This window comes from Anser brachyrhynchus, assembly GCF_964034855.1.
Source record: "Anser brachyrhynchus genome assembly, chromosome: 3".
Classification (NCBI taxonomy): Eukaryota; Metazoa; Chordata; class Aves; order Anseriformes; family Anatidae; genus Anser; species Anser brachyrhynchus.
Window position 1 is genome coordinate 60,859,917 of NC_137696.1, and position 18,048 is coordinate 60,877,964.

Sequence of the window (18,048 nt, forward strand, 5' to 3'; positions counted from 1 at the left end):
TCTATTTTTAACTGAAATTATTAAATAGATTTTCAATCAGAAGTCTCCATAGTCTATTAACCTCAAAACATACAATAAAGGGAGAAAAATGTAGGTTTTTTATTCATGTTAATGAATGTCATCTTTTAAGATTGTTTGCTTAATGGTAAGGAAGAGAGATTCAGACTTCAGCTAGACTTCCATAGTTGCAAAAATTAGAAGAGGAGGAAAATAAGGTCTTCAGCACTTAGCATAGTCTCAGAAGCCCAGTCTGTCTCAATCATATGGTAGGAAAGCCAGAATAACTTTGAGAAAGAACAATTTTAAGGAAAGGTTGGATGTGGTACTTAGGGACACGGTTTAGTGGATAATGTTAGTGGTAGGGGAACAGTTTGACCAGATGATCTTGGAGGTCTTTTCCAACTTTAATGATTCTATGATTTTTTAGGACAGTGTGATTATGCAAAATATTTCCAAGTGTGGCCTTACCAGAGATCTTTTTGTAGCAAGAGCCCTTGCTGTGTAAACAATAATAGAATCTCAGTGTAAAAATATTACATATTGTTTGTGTCATAGGAAATAAAGAGTTCTTGCATTCTGAAATCTCTAAATAAACCCTGTTAGGCATCGTTATTACAATATGACAGTCATTTTTATTATTACATCTTTCAAAAATAATAGTCACTTGTTACAAAAATCACAACTTCCTTACTCGGGTTCTGGCAACAGTAACCTGTTACAGGAAGGCACTTCCATGTGACAGATATAACAGAGTTTACTACCACTGGCGTGCACATAAATTATTAGTTTGCTAGTAAGACTTAAAAATGTTGAATCTTCTTAGCAATAAAAGAACAAACAACGGTAAGATGAAATGTGAAAAATCACTTTATGAATACTGCAAGGGGAAGGAAGTGTTCTGGATAAAATGCTGAAATACCTGCTTTATGGGAAGGCTTGTAGATTAACTCTTGTTAGACCAACTAGTGCAGCTGGGAAAAATAAACAAGCTTTCAAACACACAGACTGTACATAGAAGAGATTTTACCAAGTTGTAACGTCACAATGTCTCTGTATTTCTCTTCCTCTTATAATGCTCAAAAATATGGAAATCAATTTGTATCTTTGAGCTCTGCAGGAACAAGAAACCAAATAGTTCTGTTCTGCAGATGGAAACTCACCCTTTGTGCAGCAAGAGTCTGACTACTTTCACGTAAAGCAAGAGATGTGAAGTACTGGACACATGGATCAAGACCAGTCTGAGGTAAAGACACTAATAACAAGCGAAGCTGATCTTCTATGAGATAATCCTGTGAAAAATAAACACAAAACAATTGTTAATTCTGTCCAACGCATGAAACAAAACATGATACAGAAGAACAGAAAGATCTTAAATAATTCAAGCAGCTAAATTAATAAGGACTGGATTTCAGTGCTCCGCAACTTGGGTCTAATAGTTATACTCCTGTAAAAACTTTGAAGGCTGATAATTCTAAAACCAGACGATTGATGAGAAGTAAGATTTAAGCTTCATACTTTGGTGGCCTTTTTCTAGTAATTGTGGAAGGGAAAAAGAAAGAATGGGATGCTCTTGACACAAGAAGCTTAAAAGTTCACCCATACCTACACAGTAATTTTGATGCTGCTGTATTAAAATGACTGTGTAGATTACTAGTCAAAACTACAGGCACTATTACTTTTTTATCTTCAAAATACTCATACAGGTGCTCATTTAGTAATCCATGGTAGGTGACAGGAGAACAGATTCAACAAAGTAATTTTATTTGCACACAGACATAGAATTTCTAGTTATTCTAATTCTTGCTACAAACAGAGATGGAGATCTGTCTGATGTGCAGAGCAACACGTGCTGCCACAATGATTTCCTTCAACTTCCTAAGTAACAGCTTGGTAACTGTAACTCCAATCACCCAGCAATCATACTGCTGTAAAAATAAAGCATATACACAACCATATACTAGTATAACCTAGTACATCAGAACTGATAGGTACAGATTCACCATTATGTAATGCTACAAAAATAATAACCTGAAAAGAAAAAAAGTCACTACCAATCAAAGCTGATTTTCAGAGTTTTATTGCCTAAGATGTACAGGTATTCTATGACAGTAACTTTTGCCAGCATTCGTTCTATTAGCATTGTAGAAGACTTCTTATCGTAGGCTTTGTGTGCCAATTCTGTGTATTTAAGAAGCTGACCTGATGCCAGGATTGCTCAAAACATCATATATACATACTTAGTGACTTACATAAAACCAAAGCAAGGTCAAATCTATCAAATAGATTGGTAGCCAAAAGCTGGGAAAAAAGAGGTGGGCCTATAGCATGCCTAGATATAAAGAAAACAGGTCAGGTAGACATTACTGTATGTAAAAAGGATGGAGAAGAACCATATCTCCAACTCAGAATCTCTGAAAGCATTCAGGAATTTAAGACAGGTAACTTAAAGATATTCCAGAAGTTACAAATTTGCTTAACTGATTAATCTGAGTCACTGTATCAAGGTACAAAGCATTTCTGTAGCTAAAAATCACACTAACTGAATTTTCTGTTGGAATTCTATTCAATTACATCTAACAAGTACTGTGATAAGTCAGTTAAAGCTTACTTCATAGTAATAACAGCAAAGCTCATCTCCAAGCACTTTCTATGATTTCTAAATGCAAAAATAAGTAGGTTAAGATATCAAAAGGAGACAGAAGTGGTTTTGGTGAAAAGCAGGTGTTACTAAATTAGTAACTCAACATGTTGGAAAAATTTTTCCAGGAAGCAAATTTGCCTTGCATCTGCACTTGGCAGTCATATGGTACACTCAAAAACGGTTTCCATACCTACATAGCCAAGGTTACAGCTGTGTGCCAGAGCACTATTCTGAGCACAGTGAGGATGCAAGGTCCTCCAGGAGTGCTCTCTGCATGGAGGTTTCTGTCCACAAGGCAATCTAGGATGACTTAATATAAGGCTGCTTTGCATTGCCTGTCAGGTACGGACAGGCAGCGCATGCATCAGACTTGTGACTCGAACAAGCTTCATTGCTGCTGAACATGTAATTCGGACATACAGTCAAAGAACAATAATTGATCAAACCCCCACTCCTAGCTTTTTTGCATCACGTCATTCCCTAATACAGATATACTCCAGAGGTGTACCACTATATTATAGTTTTGTATTTTGGTCCTCATTTCAGTACTGATTTTCTTCTCCAGGAGAACTCCACTCAGTATGGTCACAAACAAGGGAAGTCCTAAAAACAAACAAGTAAGCAAAAATCAGCTAATACCTACTTTTCATTTACTTACATTCTTCATTTTTGGCAGTGATGGTGGAGGCAGGAAAAAGCGAAGGTCGACATCTTTGGATCGAGCCAAACCTATAGCAGTCCTCTGATCGCAGGCTTGAGCAACTGTACCATATTGATAATCTGTAGTACAAAAACTTGAGCGTTAGGGTTAAAACTGACTGTAAATATCTCCTTTGGTTTTAAATGTGGTTTCTGATCAGTCATGAATTCCAAAAGGTGAAACAGCACTTGTTAGACCAGCACTATGCTGAAACAAAATATACCTGAGCAGTAATTGTTCATGATACACCAGTTTGATAAAGATCCTCAGATATAAGTACAAAACATGCAAAAGCAAATGTTCAGTATTGCCACTGTGAAAAAAATGCAAGGACTACAAATCCAAGCTTAAAACCCCAGACTTGAGTTAAAACTTGAAAGGCATCTGATTTTTTTTTTCCGTGCATACAGTATTAAAAATCTGAGTCTTAAATTCAAATGCTGCCAAGACATAGGCATATAACTTTAAACAATATAAAAAGCTGTGTTTCAACACAATTGTTAAAGTAAAAAAAAAATTAGGGTAACCTTAGAAAATGCAAGATATTATCACAGCGCAGTTTTAAGTATCCCTTCCTTACTGAAGATACAGGACAAACTTTCAGTCATCCTGCTGAGGGGAAACGACGTAACCAGTAACCAGTGTTCCTTTCCAAACCCTACCTACTTTACAACTGGAGAAATTGAAAGGTACAGACTGAAATTAAGTGGCAAACTGAAGGAAAATACAATATTGTAAGTGGACTGACACTTTTAAAAAAAGCACATACTTTCAGTCTCAATCTCCACTGGAATAGGTTTTGGAATATCAGATAAAAAAAGCCATTTTCTTCATGAGGTAGTTGACAAAAATGATTTTGGTTTCTAACACATCCAAATTCTAGAGCAATGAATGCTACAGGGAAAAGAATATACCAAAGGGCAATTAGATTCCTGTGTACTGGCCATCTTGTGCATTGAATGATACGGGAGACCTTCAGAGAAAGGATTCTGAGATAAATCTGCTAACAGGTAAGTCTTCTCCCATAAACACAAGACAGTCATACTAAATGAGTACCTCCTAGCTTTCAAATGTTTTCAAACGGAGCTTTTTGATGTACAGTTTGGGGTAATTAATTAGAATTGAAAGAGACAGTCTGGAACAACATAAATCCCATTTTGTGGAATAGCACAGCAAGAGTGACAGGTCCTCAACCAAATGGATTACCAGAACAATCAGAGTCAAGATTACAGAATCATCTAGTTTATCCAGACTAGGGATGGTGTGGGGAGAAGGACATACACATAACCTCTACTTGGGGTTTCCAGGATATTTGCTGCTAAAGGAACAGAGAGACTTAAGGATCTTAAATTCTACACCAGGCTTTAGAGGGTGGTTTACATGACAGGAAAGTGGGTAACAATGGGGAAAAGACCATAAAAGAAAGGCAGATTTCCCTATTTAATGGTAAGTTATGATATATAATGGAATTGATAATACCAAAACATTAAAATTCTGTGGAATATGCTTGTGAAGAGTTAGGAATCCTTAGAACTTCTTCCTACTAAAGCGACAAAAACAACCAGGATAGAAAAGAGCTTACAAATAATGCTTGCACATGCAAGTCCTCTACCTCTAGTTTGTCATTACTACCTTGCTATGACGGCCTATCAGCTCCTACCCAATTCTTATTAACTGAAGAACAGCCTTAAAACCCTTTGCTACAGAGCCTTGTAACGATCTCTGCCAGAACTAGCGACCTAGTTAGCAGTCCCAATAGAAAGACCAAGGAAATAATGAACCTGAACTGCTCTCCAACACCAAGGCGACGTCATTCTAACTGGTGCTTGCAACTCACTGGTGGGGAACCAGAGAGGTCTGCACTGCAGATGCACACTCTGTATGAGGGTATTAGGAAAAAAACATGCTTGATATGTAAATAAAAACACATTCTAGACCAAATTACAGAGCATATTACACTCCTCGCAGCTCCTAGGCTTTTTTGGTGTTGGCAGAGGATTTGCAGCAGCTGAGACTTGCTGCGTTTCTGAGCTGAATTAAGCTACATCAGCAGACATTACCATGCCAGTGAGCGTTCTTTGCCAGATCCTGTACAGCCTGCAGTCGCACCTCTTTGTTTTCTGACTGAGTCCTTTTCAAGAGGAGCCATAAGGCACATTCATGATCTTCTCCATCAAACGTACTGAAGTGTTCTTCACCGGAAAACAAATAAAAACCAAATTATTATTATTAAAGAGCATTTTAACAGTCACATTTCTATTCCTTGAATAAAAACATTTGTTCCTTCGAATATTTCAATATTAGCTGTTAACAATAATTTGGAGTATATTATTTTAACATTAAAGTGGTACAATAAACAATGACAATGACATTAGTAAAATGCTGATCCTTAATTTATAATTGGATGTTTTTAATTCAGTTTAATGTCACTGACTTGGAATTCTGTATATCTGCTACATACACGTACTAGCTGGCACTTACCAACCAGATTTATCAGCTTCCAGTAAGAGCTGAAAATGGTTAGCAACTTTGAAGCTCTGACCTTGAACAATTAATTACATAGCACTGTACTGGAGGTACTTATTGTTGTAACCATTTAACAGACAGTTAAATGAGACTAGATAGTATGCCTGAGGAGCAGTTTCTTAATTAGAATTGAATTTCTTATTTTAAATTACTCTAAAAAACAGTGACACATGCCTTTATAAAAAGACCGTGCTGCTTTAAGTTAATGTTGGCAATTCTGATGAAAGAATAACATACTTTTCTAAAATGAAATTTTAGTGATTATTTCAACTCCAAAACACCTTTCATAGAATCACAGAATGGTTTGCGTTGGAAGGGACCTTAAAGAACACCCAGTTCCAAACCCCTGCCATGGGCAGGGACACCTCCCACCAGACCAGGTTGCCCAAAGCCCCATCCAGCCTGGCCTTGAGCACCTCCAGGGATGGGGCATCCACAGCTTCTCTGGGCAGCCTGTTGCAGTGTCTCACCACCCTTACAATAAAGAATTTCTTCCTAACACCTAATCTTAATCTACCGTCTTTCAATTAAATACTGTTACCCTTTGTTCTATCACTACACTCCCTGAAAAAAAATCCTTTGGTATACGACATTTGGGTATCAAATACTAACTTGGCATCATAAGCTTCAAATCTCTTCTGTAACAGAAAAATAATCTCAAATTTCTTCAACAAATCTCTTCTTAACCATCACTTTTACTTCCTTAAGGAAAAAGAATGGTTTCAATACGTATAAAATCAATATTCTGTATTAATACAGGAAGTTATATTAAAAGCTATTAAATAGTATTTCCGCTGTTTCAAACACAATAGAAAATGTTAAGTTCTTAAGAAAAAATATTTTACCTTCTAAAAGGCTTACGTTTTACTATTCAAAATCAATATTCATGGATAAAGCTGTGCCTTTAATACCTACCATTATAAGGCCTCCAGAAAAGTTTAGCTTCTGTTTCTAGAATTTTCCTTACTGCTTTATGGATTTCTTTTCTGGCATGGTATGTGATCCCTAAAAGAGTATTTTTTCAGGTTACTTGAAGTTTGAAAGACAGCTATCTCACATTATTTCTTTTATATATATATATATATATATATATAAATGTGTATATATATGTATATATACACACACACACACACACACACACACTTAGCTATAAAGTACATTATATATGTAAGTGCATATAGGACTATATTAAAAAAACAGGTAGCAGCTTAAAATATATTAGGTGACATTGTGGAGGATATTATTTTTGTGGAAATATTACTTTTGTAACAGATCTCAAGAAATATATCTTCCTTCATATAAGGGTGAATTCCAGAAATATTCTATTCTCTTAAAATTTTATTTTTAGATTCCAAACAATTATGTATCTTACCTTGATATTCACTTGGATTTAGAGAAGACGTTCGTATATATACATGGGACTTAAGTTTTTCTTGATGTATAGCTTGAGTATCGATTTGGAGTAATTTCTTTAAGGACAGAACTTCATATGTAATGAATACAAAACCTCTTTAAATAAAAGAGAACTGTACATGAATATTACTTACAAAATAAAAACCACGGCAAAAATGTTAACAATCATTTTAGTATAAATCATTCTTTGTGAACCACCAGATTTTACCAAATACATGAGTCTACAAATTATTTCAACTCCGCACAGTATAGAAAATAAATAAATAAATAAAATAAATAATTACCGGAGAATATGCTTCAAAACTATATTCTATCATGCCTAGAGGTCCCATAATAGTCACATTTTTGAAAGTAACATGCATTAAAATTTTAACTGTATACATAAGTTACATATAAACTTGTTAGTTACAACTTACCCTAGTACAAGTGATCCAGTTACCTTTGCAACTTTTCCTTGAAAAATGAAAAAAAAAAAATCACATCAAAGTCATGTGCATCATCTCAATAAAAACCTGGCATTTGATTACCAAACAGTAAGAATTTCAGCAATTAAGAGTAAGCTTTTTAATGTTTTTCTATTTCTCCATGGCTTTCAGGAAATCCCTATCTAAATTTACAAATAATGAAAACATTATTCAGTTAGAATTTCTTGCTCTCCTAAACCAGGCAATAAAACGTGTCTCATCAGTGCTATTTACTTTGATTATTGATTTTGATTCATTGCCTAGCTGCTGGAATTAACAGTAACAATTCTATCTATATCACTAGCATTCACTTGAGACTCCATGTTATTTTAAGTTCACTTTTCCTTACATTACTTGGGTGTTTCTTCACTGTATGTGAAAAGTCCTGCAGAATCACCCTAAGAAAATACATATTTCAAATAATTCCATTGAAACTAATTTATAAAGGAAAAAGTTGAATGAACACATGCCCCTTGCAGCAGTTTCCCTTTTAAATCCCAAGATTCCTGTCAGATTTGAAGTATTTGTCCTGGACAGAGTTCAGCTGATTATCTGGATGTAAGGATCTCAATCCAAAACAACTCTATTAATAACAGTAGCCGCAAACCCAACGGAACATGTCTCACCTATCATGAAAAATTGATTTTCTTCAGCAAGAACTGGGAGGTTTGCCCCATACCCACTGTCACCAGGTTCTGCCTTTGCAAGGCTTTAAGAACCTTGCCATGCAGACAAGAGGCAGATACACGCTGAAGAAATAACTGGCGGAGAAGGTTGAAGAGAGAGAAAATAAATAAATGCAATGCTTCCTGTCAAGCAGAAGTGGAAATATCCTATCTTTTAGTGCTGGAAAATAAACTTTAGAATTGTAAGAATTCTCATCCTCTACAGAAGGTACCAAAGAAAGCAGGAACTTAGCAGGGAAGATTGCAGAACTAAAATCAGTAAATATGGAGAAAGAAACAAAAGAAATTTAAATGTTTATTCAAGTGTTGCCCTGTGACTAACAGTTTATAGATACAATAGTTTCATTGCACGATAGATATAAAAAAATGAAAAAAGAAAAAAAAAAGGATGAAAAATTGAGTTTAAAATAATTTAATGAGACTGTATTTTGGGGAAACTCTCATCATCCTGGTAACCTACTGGTATCATTATTGCTATGCAAAGCCAGGTCAGAAGCAGACATCCAGCTCAGGCAAATAAAAGCTTCTGATCATAAATTATGCAGAGATTTAGATCTTTTTGTAGCATTTAATTATGCATAGCGTTATACCAATTCAGATTTCTTCCCTTTTTATTAGCACCTCTGAAAGATACTTACAAAACTGTACTTACTTATATCATTCCACGGTAAGGTTTTTTGGGTGGGTGGACCAGAGGTTCTTATCTGCCTACAGCAAAATATACAGTAAGCAGCCACTGACATTCTATTAAAAAAATAATAAAAAAAGTAATTATTGATTTGAGAATTACAACAGAAAACCTGTAGTAGTTCACCCCCCCAACTTTTTACAGCAAAGGTCACAATAATAAAGGTCTTAATAAAAAGCAAAGGTCATAAACCATATTTATGTCATTTTGCTCCACATAAAACGCTCTAATTAAACTAGTCTATAAACTCCTGAATTTAATAGGCTGCACTTCAATTACAGAAGTCTACAGCAGTGTTTCATACAATTATGTGTTACTGTTGATATTAGTAAGTATGCTTCCCCAATTAAGTTCTCTTTTCCTACTTCTTAGTAACTCTCCCTTAAATACCAGATGTGGTCACATCTCCATGAAGACAGTACTCAGTATGACACACATTTTAATACAGCTCAGTAACCAACTGGTTTTAAAGGCCTTATTTAATTGATTCTGTCTTATCACATCTATTATTTTGACTTACTAGGCCCCAAGAACATCATTTTGTCATCAGAAACATCAAGAAACAAGGCAATTTAGGCCTTTACATTTTATCTATAGAAGAAAAACTTACCTAAAGTTACGAAAATATACAAATTTGCTTTGGCTACCAACAACAATAATCAAATTCTGTATGTTACTTCTGCTGAAGACTTCAAATTCTTAACAGATTGAATATATTTTCAGCGCAAGAATTACACTGAAATCCACTAAGAATATTACACATTTATAATAACCTCAAAATTCACAAAAATCTGTTGCTGTATGTGCTGCAGAAGAAACATGAAATTAAAATTTTATGATAGGTGAAATTTTACTGTTTGCATTGATACACTTATGCTGATTGAAATATTAAGTGAATCTGTTCGAGCAGGTTTAAATCACACCATTATCAATATTTAACATATTTAGCAAGTGATTATGTTGAAAATATAGATGTGCTTATATCAAATACAGTCTGTATTGCCACAACGACAATTAACTGAAAATGACAAAGTATCACGTGTGTAAATATTGATCAGTAAGTCTGATCTCGGAACACGGGAGCCCCTGATGCTTTCATTGAATTTAAGGTAGTCTCTACAAGAGGAATAAATAAACTAACTTATGATTGCTTTTAAGGACAGCGCCCAATTCCTCAAAACAGGGGGACTTCTTTGTTTCCTTCTATTAATACCTCGAGTCGTTAAGGTTGGAAGAGACCGCCAAGATCACCTGGTCCAACCACCCCCCTACCACCAATGTCACCCACTAAACCATGTCCCTAAGCACCAGGTCCAGCCTTTCCTTGAACACCCCCAGGGACGGTGACGCCACCACCTCCCTGGGCAACCCGTCCCAACGCCTGACCACTCTGTCTGAGAAGAAATGTCTCCTCATTGCCAACCTGAACCTCCCCTGAGGCGACCTGAAGCCATTCTCCACACGCCCCCCTCACAACCCCGCGCCCCCTCCCCCCCCCCGCTACCTTCCGCCTCCTCCCGCCGCCGGCCCCGCCGCTCCCCTCGCGCCCCGCCGTGACGCCAGCGCGCCGCGGGCCGCCCGCCCACTGAGGGCCCGAGAAGGGCGGAGGAGGGCGGGGCGCGGCCTGGCGCCTGCGCTGTGCGCGCGCGGCCGGAGCGGCGGGGACGTGCGTGCGGGTGCGTGCGGCGCGGGGGCGCGCGCGGCGGGAGCGAGCGGGGGCCTGGGGTCGCGCCCCCCCACCCCCACCCCCTCACGTCAGGCGGGGCGGGCTCCGAGCCCCCGGGCCCCGGCGGTGCCGGGTGCGGCCGCGGCTCCGTTCTCCTTCCTTCTTCCTTCTCCCTGCAGGCCTCCCCTGCCTGCGTGTGTCCAGCCCGTGCCTCCCGGGAGCCGTGCGAGAGCCGCGAGGATGGTGAACGTGCTGAAGGGCGTGCTCATCGAGTGGTGAGTGGCGCCCTGCCCCCGCTGCGGGCACTCCGGGATTTTCTTTCCAGGGTCTTGTTATTTTCCACTTAGCCACTTATTTTCCACTGCTGTTTTTCCACCGTCACATGTTTCTCTTGTTCCTTGCAAGTAGTGTTCTTTGGTTTGGTTCCTGGGCCACGTGTCCCTTTAGTGATTCCAGAGGGAAAATAGGTCATTTTCCATGCTTTCTTTTCATGAATTCCAGCCCAAATTCCGTGCAGGGCTGATGTGTGGCTCTGTAGATCATGCTCTAAAAGGAGTACACTTGTTCAAATAAGCTATTGATGAACACACAACACGGCTATTTACATGCAGGCTAGACTGAGGATCTGATAATTGCTTACCTCCACATTAAAGGAACCATCAGTCAAGGTTTGTGGAGGCATTGCAAATCATTACATGACATAACATATCTGCTGTACACTTAAATTGTAAACACGTTTACAGGCTGTAACTGCAAAAGGGCAGAAGCAACTGTGTGCTTGCTGTCTTAACTTCCAGGCTGACCGGACGTGGGCCAGCTCACATCTGGATATCTAATGGCTGTGTGTGAGCAGCTCAGGGCCTGAATTCTGCCATAATAAAGAGCTTATCTGCTCAAATTTGTCCCCACTGTAGTATGCTGACAAACCTGAACACAAGAAAGCGTCTATGTGGCTATGTAGTTGCTTCGGTGACTATGTAAAGGTGCCCAAAGCAGAACTGTTGACTGACAAAGCAAGAAGTTCTGATATCTCAGGCAGTTAGCACAACGCTGTGTTTTGCACCTTATTTGTTTTTCACATACTGAAAGATCTGTGTTCTTGTACAGCCTTGTGGCCACTTTCCTGTTAGTGTTGGAATGGAACTTAATCATCCTCCCTGGAAGGGAAAGGAATCTTCTATGTGATAACAAATCTACGCTGTTTGTTATGCCATCAGACAGTTTCGACAGCCCCTTGGGAAACTAATCTTTGTGTTGGATATTTCTTGTTTTCTCCCTGCCATTGCATAAGGGTAGCCAATGACTGGGCACAAAATTCCATCCTGGAAGAAAATGCAAGATTCTTGCAAAACTGTCCCCTTGTTTACACTTCAAATACAAATTTTTTACAACCCAAATTTTTGAGGATGTTCAAGAAAACAAGCAGGCAGAGAGTGGGGGAAAAAAAATGCTTCTGACTGTTTAAGTCACACAAACAAAACAGTGAAATGCTGATCCCGTGCAGGTCTTTTTTTTTATATTATTCCAGTATATAGCTAAGCTGTTCTTGGGATAAAATATCAAGGGTTATAACCTTCAAATACTGAACAAGATCAGCGTTTCTGCTGTAGCATAGATCTGCTAGCACTGATTACAGCTTTGTATGTTGATTCTGTGAGAATTAGTCTGTGCATATTGCCTAACATCATCAGGCTGGTCATACCAACTAGGACAAGTGCCGTCTAGTACTAGTGGCATGTTGGTAAGATACAGCTGAATGAAACAAGCAAAAAGAAACCTTCATGCACCCATAAAAAGGGTGTGTGGAAGAAGGCTGGGAACCACATACTTCTATTATCTGATTTGTCTTAAATCTTTTGTGTAATCTTTTATTTCTCTTCTCACATGCCAGGACACATAAGGAATAACTTTGCTAAAGAAGATAGAGATTACAGACTTTCCCATTCTCCTTGCCTCAAAATTATTTTGTACTCTACACTCATCTTGTTCTAATCATACTTGTACAAGTTTGAGGCTAATACTAAAGATTGTTTTTTTGACTTGCTGGTGGATGAGCATGGTGAGGGGTTTGGTTTCATAGTGTAAGCTGTTGTTGTCATAGATACCTTTTAGGTATCTATTTAGGTATCTTTTTAGGTAAAGGAGTGTTGGTCCTTACACTGCATTTAAAAGAGACAATTGACCAAGGAATTCTTTTGAGATGGTGTTGCCAATTACTACTTTGTCAAAACAACCATATTTGTATTTTTAAAGTGTTCTGAGCTATCCAAGTGCAATTTTCTGTATTTTCTGCACGTATTCATGCACCAGTTATTGCAATCTAATACTAAATGTTACCAAAACCCATGCTTTTCCTGTTTTGTTAAAAAAAAATAAAAAATAAAAAAAAATCAGTAGATCAAAGCTTATGTTTTGAAGCTACTTTTTCTCTATCTAGCTGCTCAGTATAATGCAACCATCTCAGTTATGTAATTTGCATAATTCTGAAATGTTCTCTTCTATACATTTAAATTTAACTTCCAAGGTGATATCATGACAAAGAAGGGACTGTTCAGTTGGTGTGGTAAATGTACAGTTCATATATGACCACTTGCCTTCTGTACTATTCTACTTCAAGGTGTTTGCTCTACTGGATTTTGGTTACACTTAAAGAAAAATATGGTTCAAAGTGCTATTTCTGAAAACAGAAATGTAAGTTTAAACTCACCTTGTTAAGGTGAGGCTTTTTTTTTTAAGCTACTTTTGTAATAGCAGTGTGGTGGCACTTCTCTTTCAATCAAGCAGCCTATTCTTTTTAGACACGGTTATACATTATGTTTTTATCTCTACAGTAACCAGAACAATTTTTTATTTCCAGAGTAAAAAACTTTTTCAAAAGCTTCATAATCTTTCTTAAGACTGTAAGCAGCTCTCGACGTTAGTATTATTTCCCAAACAACTTTGGGAATGTCTTAAAAGGGTGTGGGTTTTGGTTTGGTTTTAGCTGTATCTTATTACAATGAGGCGCAATCTGATGTGTGTTTGTCTCTACAGCGACCCAGCAATGAAGCAGTTTCTGCTCTACTTGGATGAGTCAAATGCGCTGGGAAAGAAGTTCATCATACAAGACCTGGATGAAACTCATGTCTTTGTTTTAGCCGAGTTGGTTAACTTCCTCCAGGAGAGAGTGGGCGAGCTAATGGACCAGAACTCTTTTCCTATTACTCAGAAGTAAAAAGTCTAGAGAAATGACATTACTGCCAGTTTGGGAATAGTGAATTTCAATAACTTGGGTTGTTACTGTTTTAACAGATAAATCGTGGTTAGTAAATTCTACGTGAAAGTGGCTATTCTAGAAAATTGATAATTTTCAAAATATTCTTGAATTTTGTTTCTCACTTTGAAAGATTATGGTATCATTATTAAAATCCATAAAATGATATACTTGAGGTCTTGCATGGAGTGTTTTTTTGATGCATGCTTTCTGTTTTTCCTTTAGGATTATCTTGTTAAATGGTATGACCCAAAAACTAGAGTGGTGTTTCAGTTTTGGAATGCTGTATGAACTTTCCTGACATGTTATATTCCTGTGGAATTGATTAAATCTGGTTATAGTGTGACTGATAGAATGTAAAGGATGTCTGTTAAAGTATCTGTGCTTGATGGAACATCCCTGTAAGTTGAAGGTATGGTCAGAAGAAATCGGATATTGTTTTAACTTCATGAGTTTTATACATCAAAATTTTTTGTCAAACATTTTACAGATACCCCATAATAATTGTCTAGTTTTACTAAGGCTATGGTTTCTGTGTTCTGGGTTTGGGGAGTGTGGTGGGAGTTTGGTGGGAATTTAGGGTTTTGTCAGGTAGAGGCAAAATCTGTTACCCTGCATCATAACATATGAGTTGTAAACTGATCAGTTCCATCAACAATAGCAAGTTAAAAGGGGAACATAAATTGGAGACCAATCCTTTAGATGTCACTGCTTGTATTTTTTTTACTGAAGCTACTACCTAATCACAAGAAGCTATGTGAACAGGAAGGGGAAAATAAAGAATTGGTTGCTCTATTTACAAAAAATCTGATTTTGGTTTTTTCTTTTTTTTTTTTTTGGTTCAGTTTATCTGTTTCTCCTCTGTTGCTCGTTTGATAAAACCTGCAAAGAAAAGGCCTCATTTTTTTTATGCTGAAGGTTTGCATCTGTAACTTGCTAATTTAAACACTGGCTTATTCAGTAAGTCAGCTAGTGCATGATGATAAAACCTGCAAAGGTTTCTGTCTACAAATATGACAGATACAGGTTACAGAAACGAGAATAATGCATTACATTTTTTCTTTCTTACCCTGCTTCCTATCCAGAATATCCAAATGTATTGGATTTATGAATGATCATTTATAATTGAAAGACTTCTAGGACATTGCTTCAAAAGAAAGCTTGGTTTTCAGAGCTGCTCATCGATGTTGGAGAGATGCCATCTTCCCTTTCGGGGAAAAAACAATTGTAAATAGAATGGCTTTTTTAAGTAATAGTGTTTTTTTTTTTTTTATCTGACTCTCACACCATTGCATTTTTGGTTATCCAGTAGATAGCAGGGTGTTTTTCTTCTTTCATTTGAGAATTTTGAAGCTTCAGGAGAAAATCTTATTAGATGTTTTTGATCAAAATCTTTCTAAAGAAGGTTCTGCAAAATTGTATATATTCAGGCTTCCGTGGAAGAATGAATAATCCTGTAGAATCGAGCTTCCTGTAAATTCTGGAGTTGTCACTCCTGCCCCTTCTTTCCCCCGCCTCTCTGTATAGAACAATGGATTTGGGTCCAGATTGTTTCATCTTTTACAAGTGAATGCTTCCCCGCTCATGTTGATCAAGAACCAGTTACGTGTTTTTATTGAAATAAAAAGTAGAAAATTGTTATCTATGCCAATGAGGAAGTGGTCTTGAAGAGAGAGTAATGGTTTATGGTTCCTAAACTCTTTCTTGAAATTGCTCAGATACTGACCCCATAACTAATTTTGTTGAATGTTCTTTAGGTGCTTATCAATAGTGTGTCTTAACATTTTATGATAATTTAATACGGTTTATTTAAGTGTCTTATCCTTTCTTTGAAACCCTACTTTATTTTCTATCCAGATTTCAATGAAAGGTAAATGATCCTTCTCATCAAATGACAGTATTTGAAAAATCATGTTAGAATTACACCTGTTAAACTTCTGTCTATTTAGCATGTCTAGTGCTACAGTTGTATTGTGATTTTTCATTTTGAGTCTGGTAAAGTTGTTGCAGTTCTTGTCTTTTCTCATGGTTAACTGTACGACATTATTATTGCATATATTTTGGGTTACGCTTCTGGCAATAATTGGCCTGTGTAATACAGAGGGGTAGAAGTTCTACCCTGTATAAATATTTATACATGCATTCTTATACCATTTTTTTTTCCTGAGTAAACAGGTTTATGGTTTTCAACTTCTAAACCTGTAGAGCCTTAGATCTTTCCTACAATCAAACTGGACTTAACTGATCTTACAATGGAAGAATAAACAAGTTAAAAGATATAAATAAGCAAATTGTTATCTTATGGGGTCTAAAGAACTAGGGGGAAAAAGTCTTTAATCTTGTTAGCATGATGATGGAAATCCCATGAGGAAAAACAAAACAAAAACACAAAATACGGTTAGGGTTTTGAGGTTGGGTAAGTTTGGACCCCGGAAAGCCCTTTTTTAATGCATATAATCACAGAAGTTTTGTGCTTTAAAAAATATGTAACTGTTGTCCAGATGAGAGGAAAGTAAATGCTAGCTTTAAGAATGTGTTGTCAAGACCTTTTGAGATGGTGATTATTTACACTTACAAATTTTTAATATTTTTGATAGCTTTCTTTTAGGTAAAAGCTTTTTTTTGATAGCTTTCTTTTCTTTGCAGCTAAGCTGTCAGTGTTTTTTCATAAAGAGGTAAGCATCTGAATCCATGTGTAATGGAGAATGATGAGGCTTTTATTTGATTTAATGTGCTTCCATGTATAATGATAGTTTGTTTTTTGTTCCATGTAGCACACTGCTAAAAGCCAGATGGCTACAATGTGATGTGCCGTACAAAAATTTCTCCAAGCTCTGTACATTAAGAAACAATTTTACAATTTTTGCAGAATTGCAGGGTATATTCTAAGGCATATCTTCTGATTCTTTTTTTTTTTTTTTTTAATGCAGCATAACAACAGATTTTACTGTTTTTTCTCATTCATGTTAACTCTGTGGGGCCACCTCAAGTACGCGAGAACAAACTAGAGAACGTGTTTTATGCATTAACAAGATTGTTTACTGTGACTTGTAGATAATGGGATTTCATGGCATCATTAAAAATGGCTTATTTTAACTTTTCTTAGTTGTCACCATCACCATAAGTGTCCAATTTCAGTCAGCCTCGAGGCTGAGCCTGCAGAAGTAAATCTTTAAAAACCTAATCTAAAAATATATTGATATAATCTGTCCACGTAAAAATACATATACAAACAGAGACTGAGAGGTAAATTTTCCTCTTCCAAACAGACAATAGGCCATTGAAGAAAAACAGTAAACTTCTTGTAATAAATCTTTTTGCATTTTCCAATTCCACAGCAGGTTCTGATCTTTTCTCCCCAATGTCTAGTTCGTTATCCCACAAATGATCCCATTAAAGCTGGTGGAGTTTACTGTGAAATGAGGCATTATTGAGTGTGTCAGAATTGGGTCTCCCTGTCTGTTCTGTAGTTCAGACTTTGGCAAAGCTTACACGCTTAGGATTCAATAAATTGGAGAATTTGTCCCAAATTAAGTCATCTTAAAGACACTATCTTTGGTCTTATGACTTAGAACTGATGAGAAAAGTAAAAGGAATAGGCGCTCTGAGCTCTTTTTTTCATGTGGAATAGAATTAATATTCTACCCATCTTTGTCTCACATCAGAAGAGGTTCAGGATTGAAGGCTTAACAATTCAAAGGCAGACCAGTAAGGGGAGCTCTTACCAATATTTTAAACTTTTTTATAAAATTGCTGCAGCATAGGTAATGGTAGGTCACAGATTTATTGTGCTTTGAAACATTAACATCTTTCACTCTGCATATGCTTTAAGCTAGAGATGGACAATTTTAACTACAAAGGATCCCACTAGAAAGATATTTATAGACAGGGAGTTTGGAATGCAGTCTCTTTACCTCTGAAATTTCTTTGATGGTTAGTTATCTAATGTTTTCTTTCTATGCTTAGGTGCAGAATTCTGCCACATTATAATGATGTCTGAAACTTGGTCTT

At 36.9% G+C, this 18,048-nt stretch overlaps 2 protein-coding genes across 11 annotated transcripts in view; one reads left to right on the plus strand and one right to left on the minus strand.

Moving 5' to 3' along the window:
* Positions 1-10,748, minus strand: part of SERAC1 (serine active site containing 1) — a 39,828-nt gene extending 29,080 nt beyond the window's left edge. For 6 of the 10 annotated variants that reach the window (XR_013949239.1, XR_013949240.1, XR_013949241.1 and 3 more), the window contains exons 1-8: positions 10,623-10,748; positions 9,083-9,174; positions 7,697-7,733; positions 7,240-7,376; positions 6,783-6,872; positions 5,402-5,533; positions 3,300-3,421; positions 1,161-1,289 (exon numbers count right to left, since the gene is read on the minus strand). Coding sequence is in view for 7 of the 10 variants with exons in the window: in XM_080587032.1 (XP_080443158.1) it covers positions 1,161-1,289; positions 3,300-3,421; positions 5,402-5,533; positions 6,783-6,872; positions 7,240-7,376; positions 7,697-7,733; positions 9,083-9,173 (738 nt within the window). In the remaining 3 variants the exon portion in view is untranslated. Of the gene's footprint in view, positions 1-1,160; positions 1,290-3,299; positions 3,422-5,401; positions 5,534-6,782; positions 6,873-7,239; positions 7,377-7,696; positions 7,734-8,370; positions 9,054-9,082; positions 9,175-9,728; positions 10,215-10,259; positions 10,280-10,541; positions 10,593-10,622 lie in introns of those variants that run through there. The other 4 variants (XM_080587029.1, XM_080587030.1, XM_080587031.1 and 1 more) reach the window with 4 other exon arrangements.
* GTF2H5 (general transcription factor IIH subunit 5) lies at positions 10,658-14,205 on the plus strand. The gene is made up of 3 exons (XM_080587046.1): positions 10,658-10,794; positions 10,964-11,059; positions 13,818-14,205. Exons 2-3 carry the CDS (start codon positions 11,025-11,027, stop codon positions 13,996-13,998), a joined length of 216 nt encoding a protein of 71 aa, XP_080443172.1. The 5' UTR covers positions 10,658-10,794; positions 10,964-11,024; the 3' UTR covers positions 13,999-14,205.
* Positions 14,206-18,048: the final 3,843 nt, after the last annotated feature.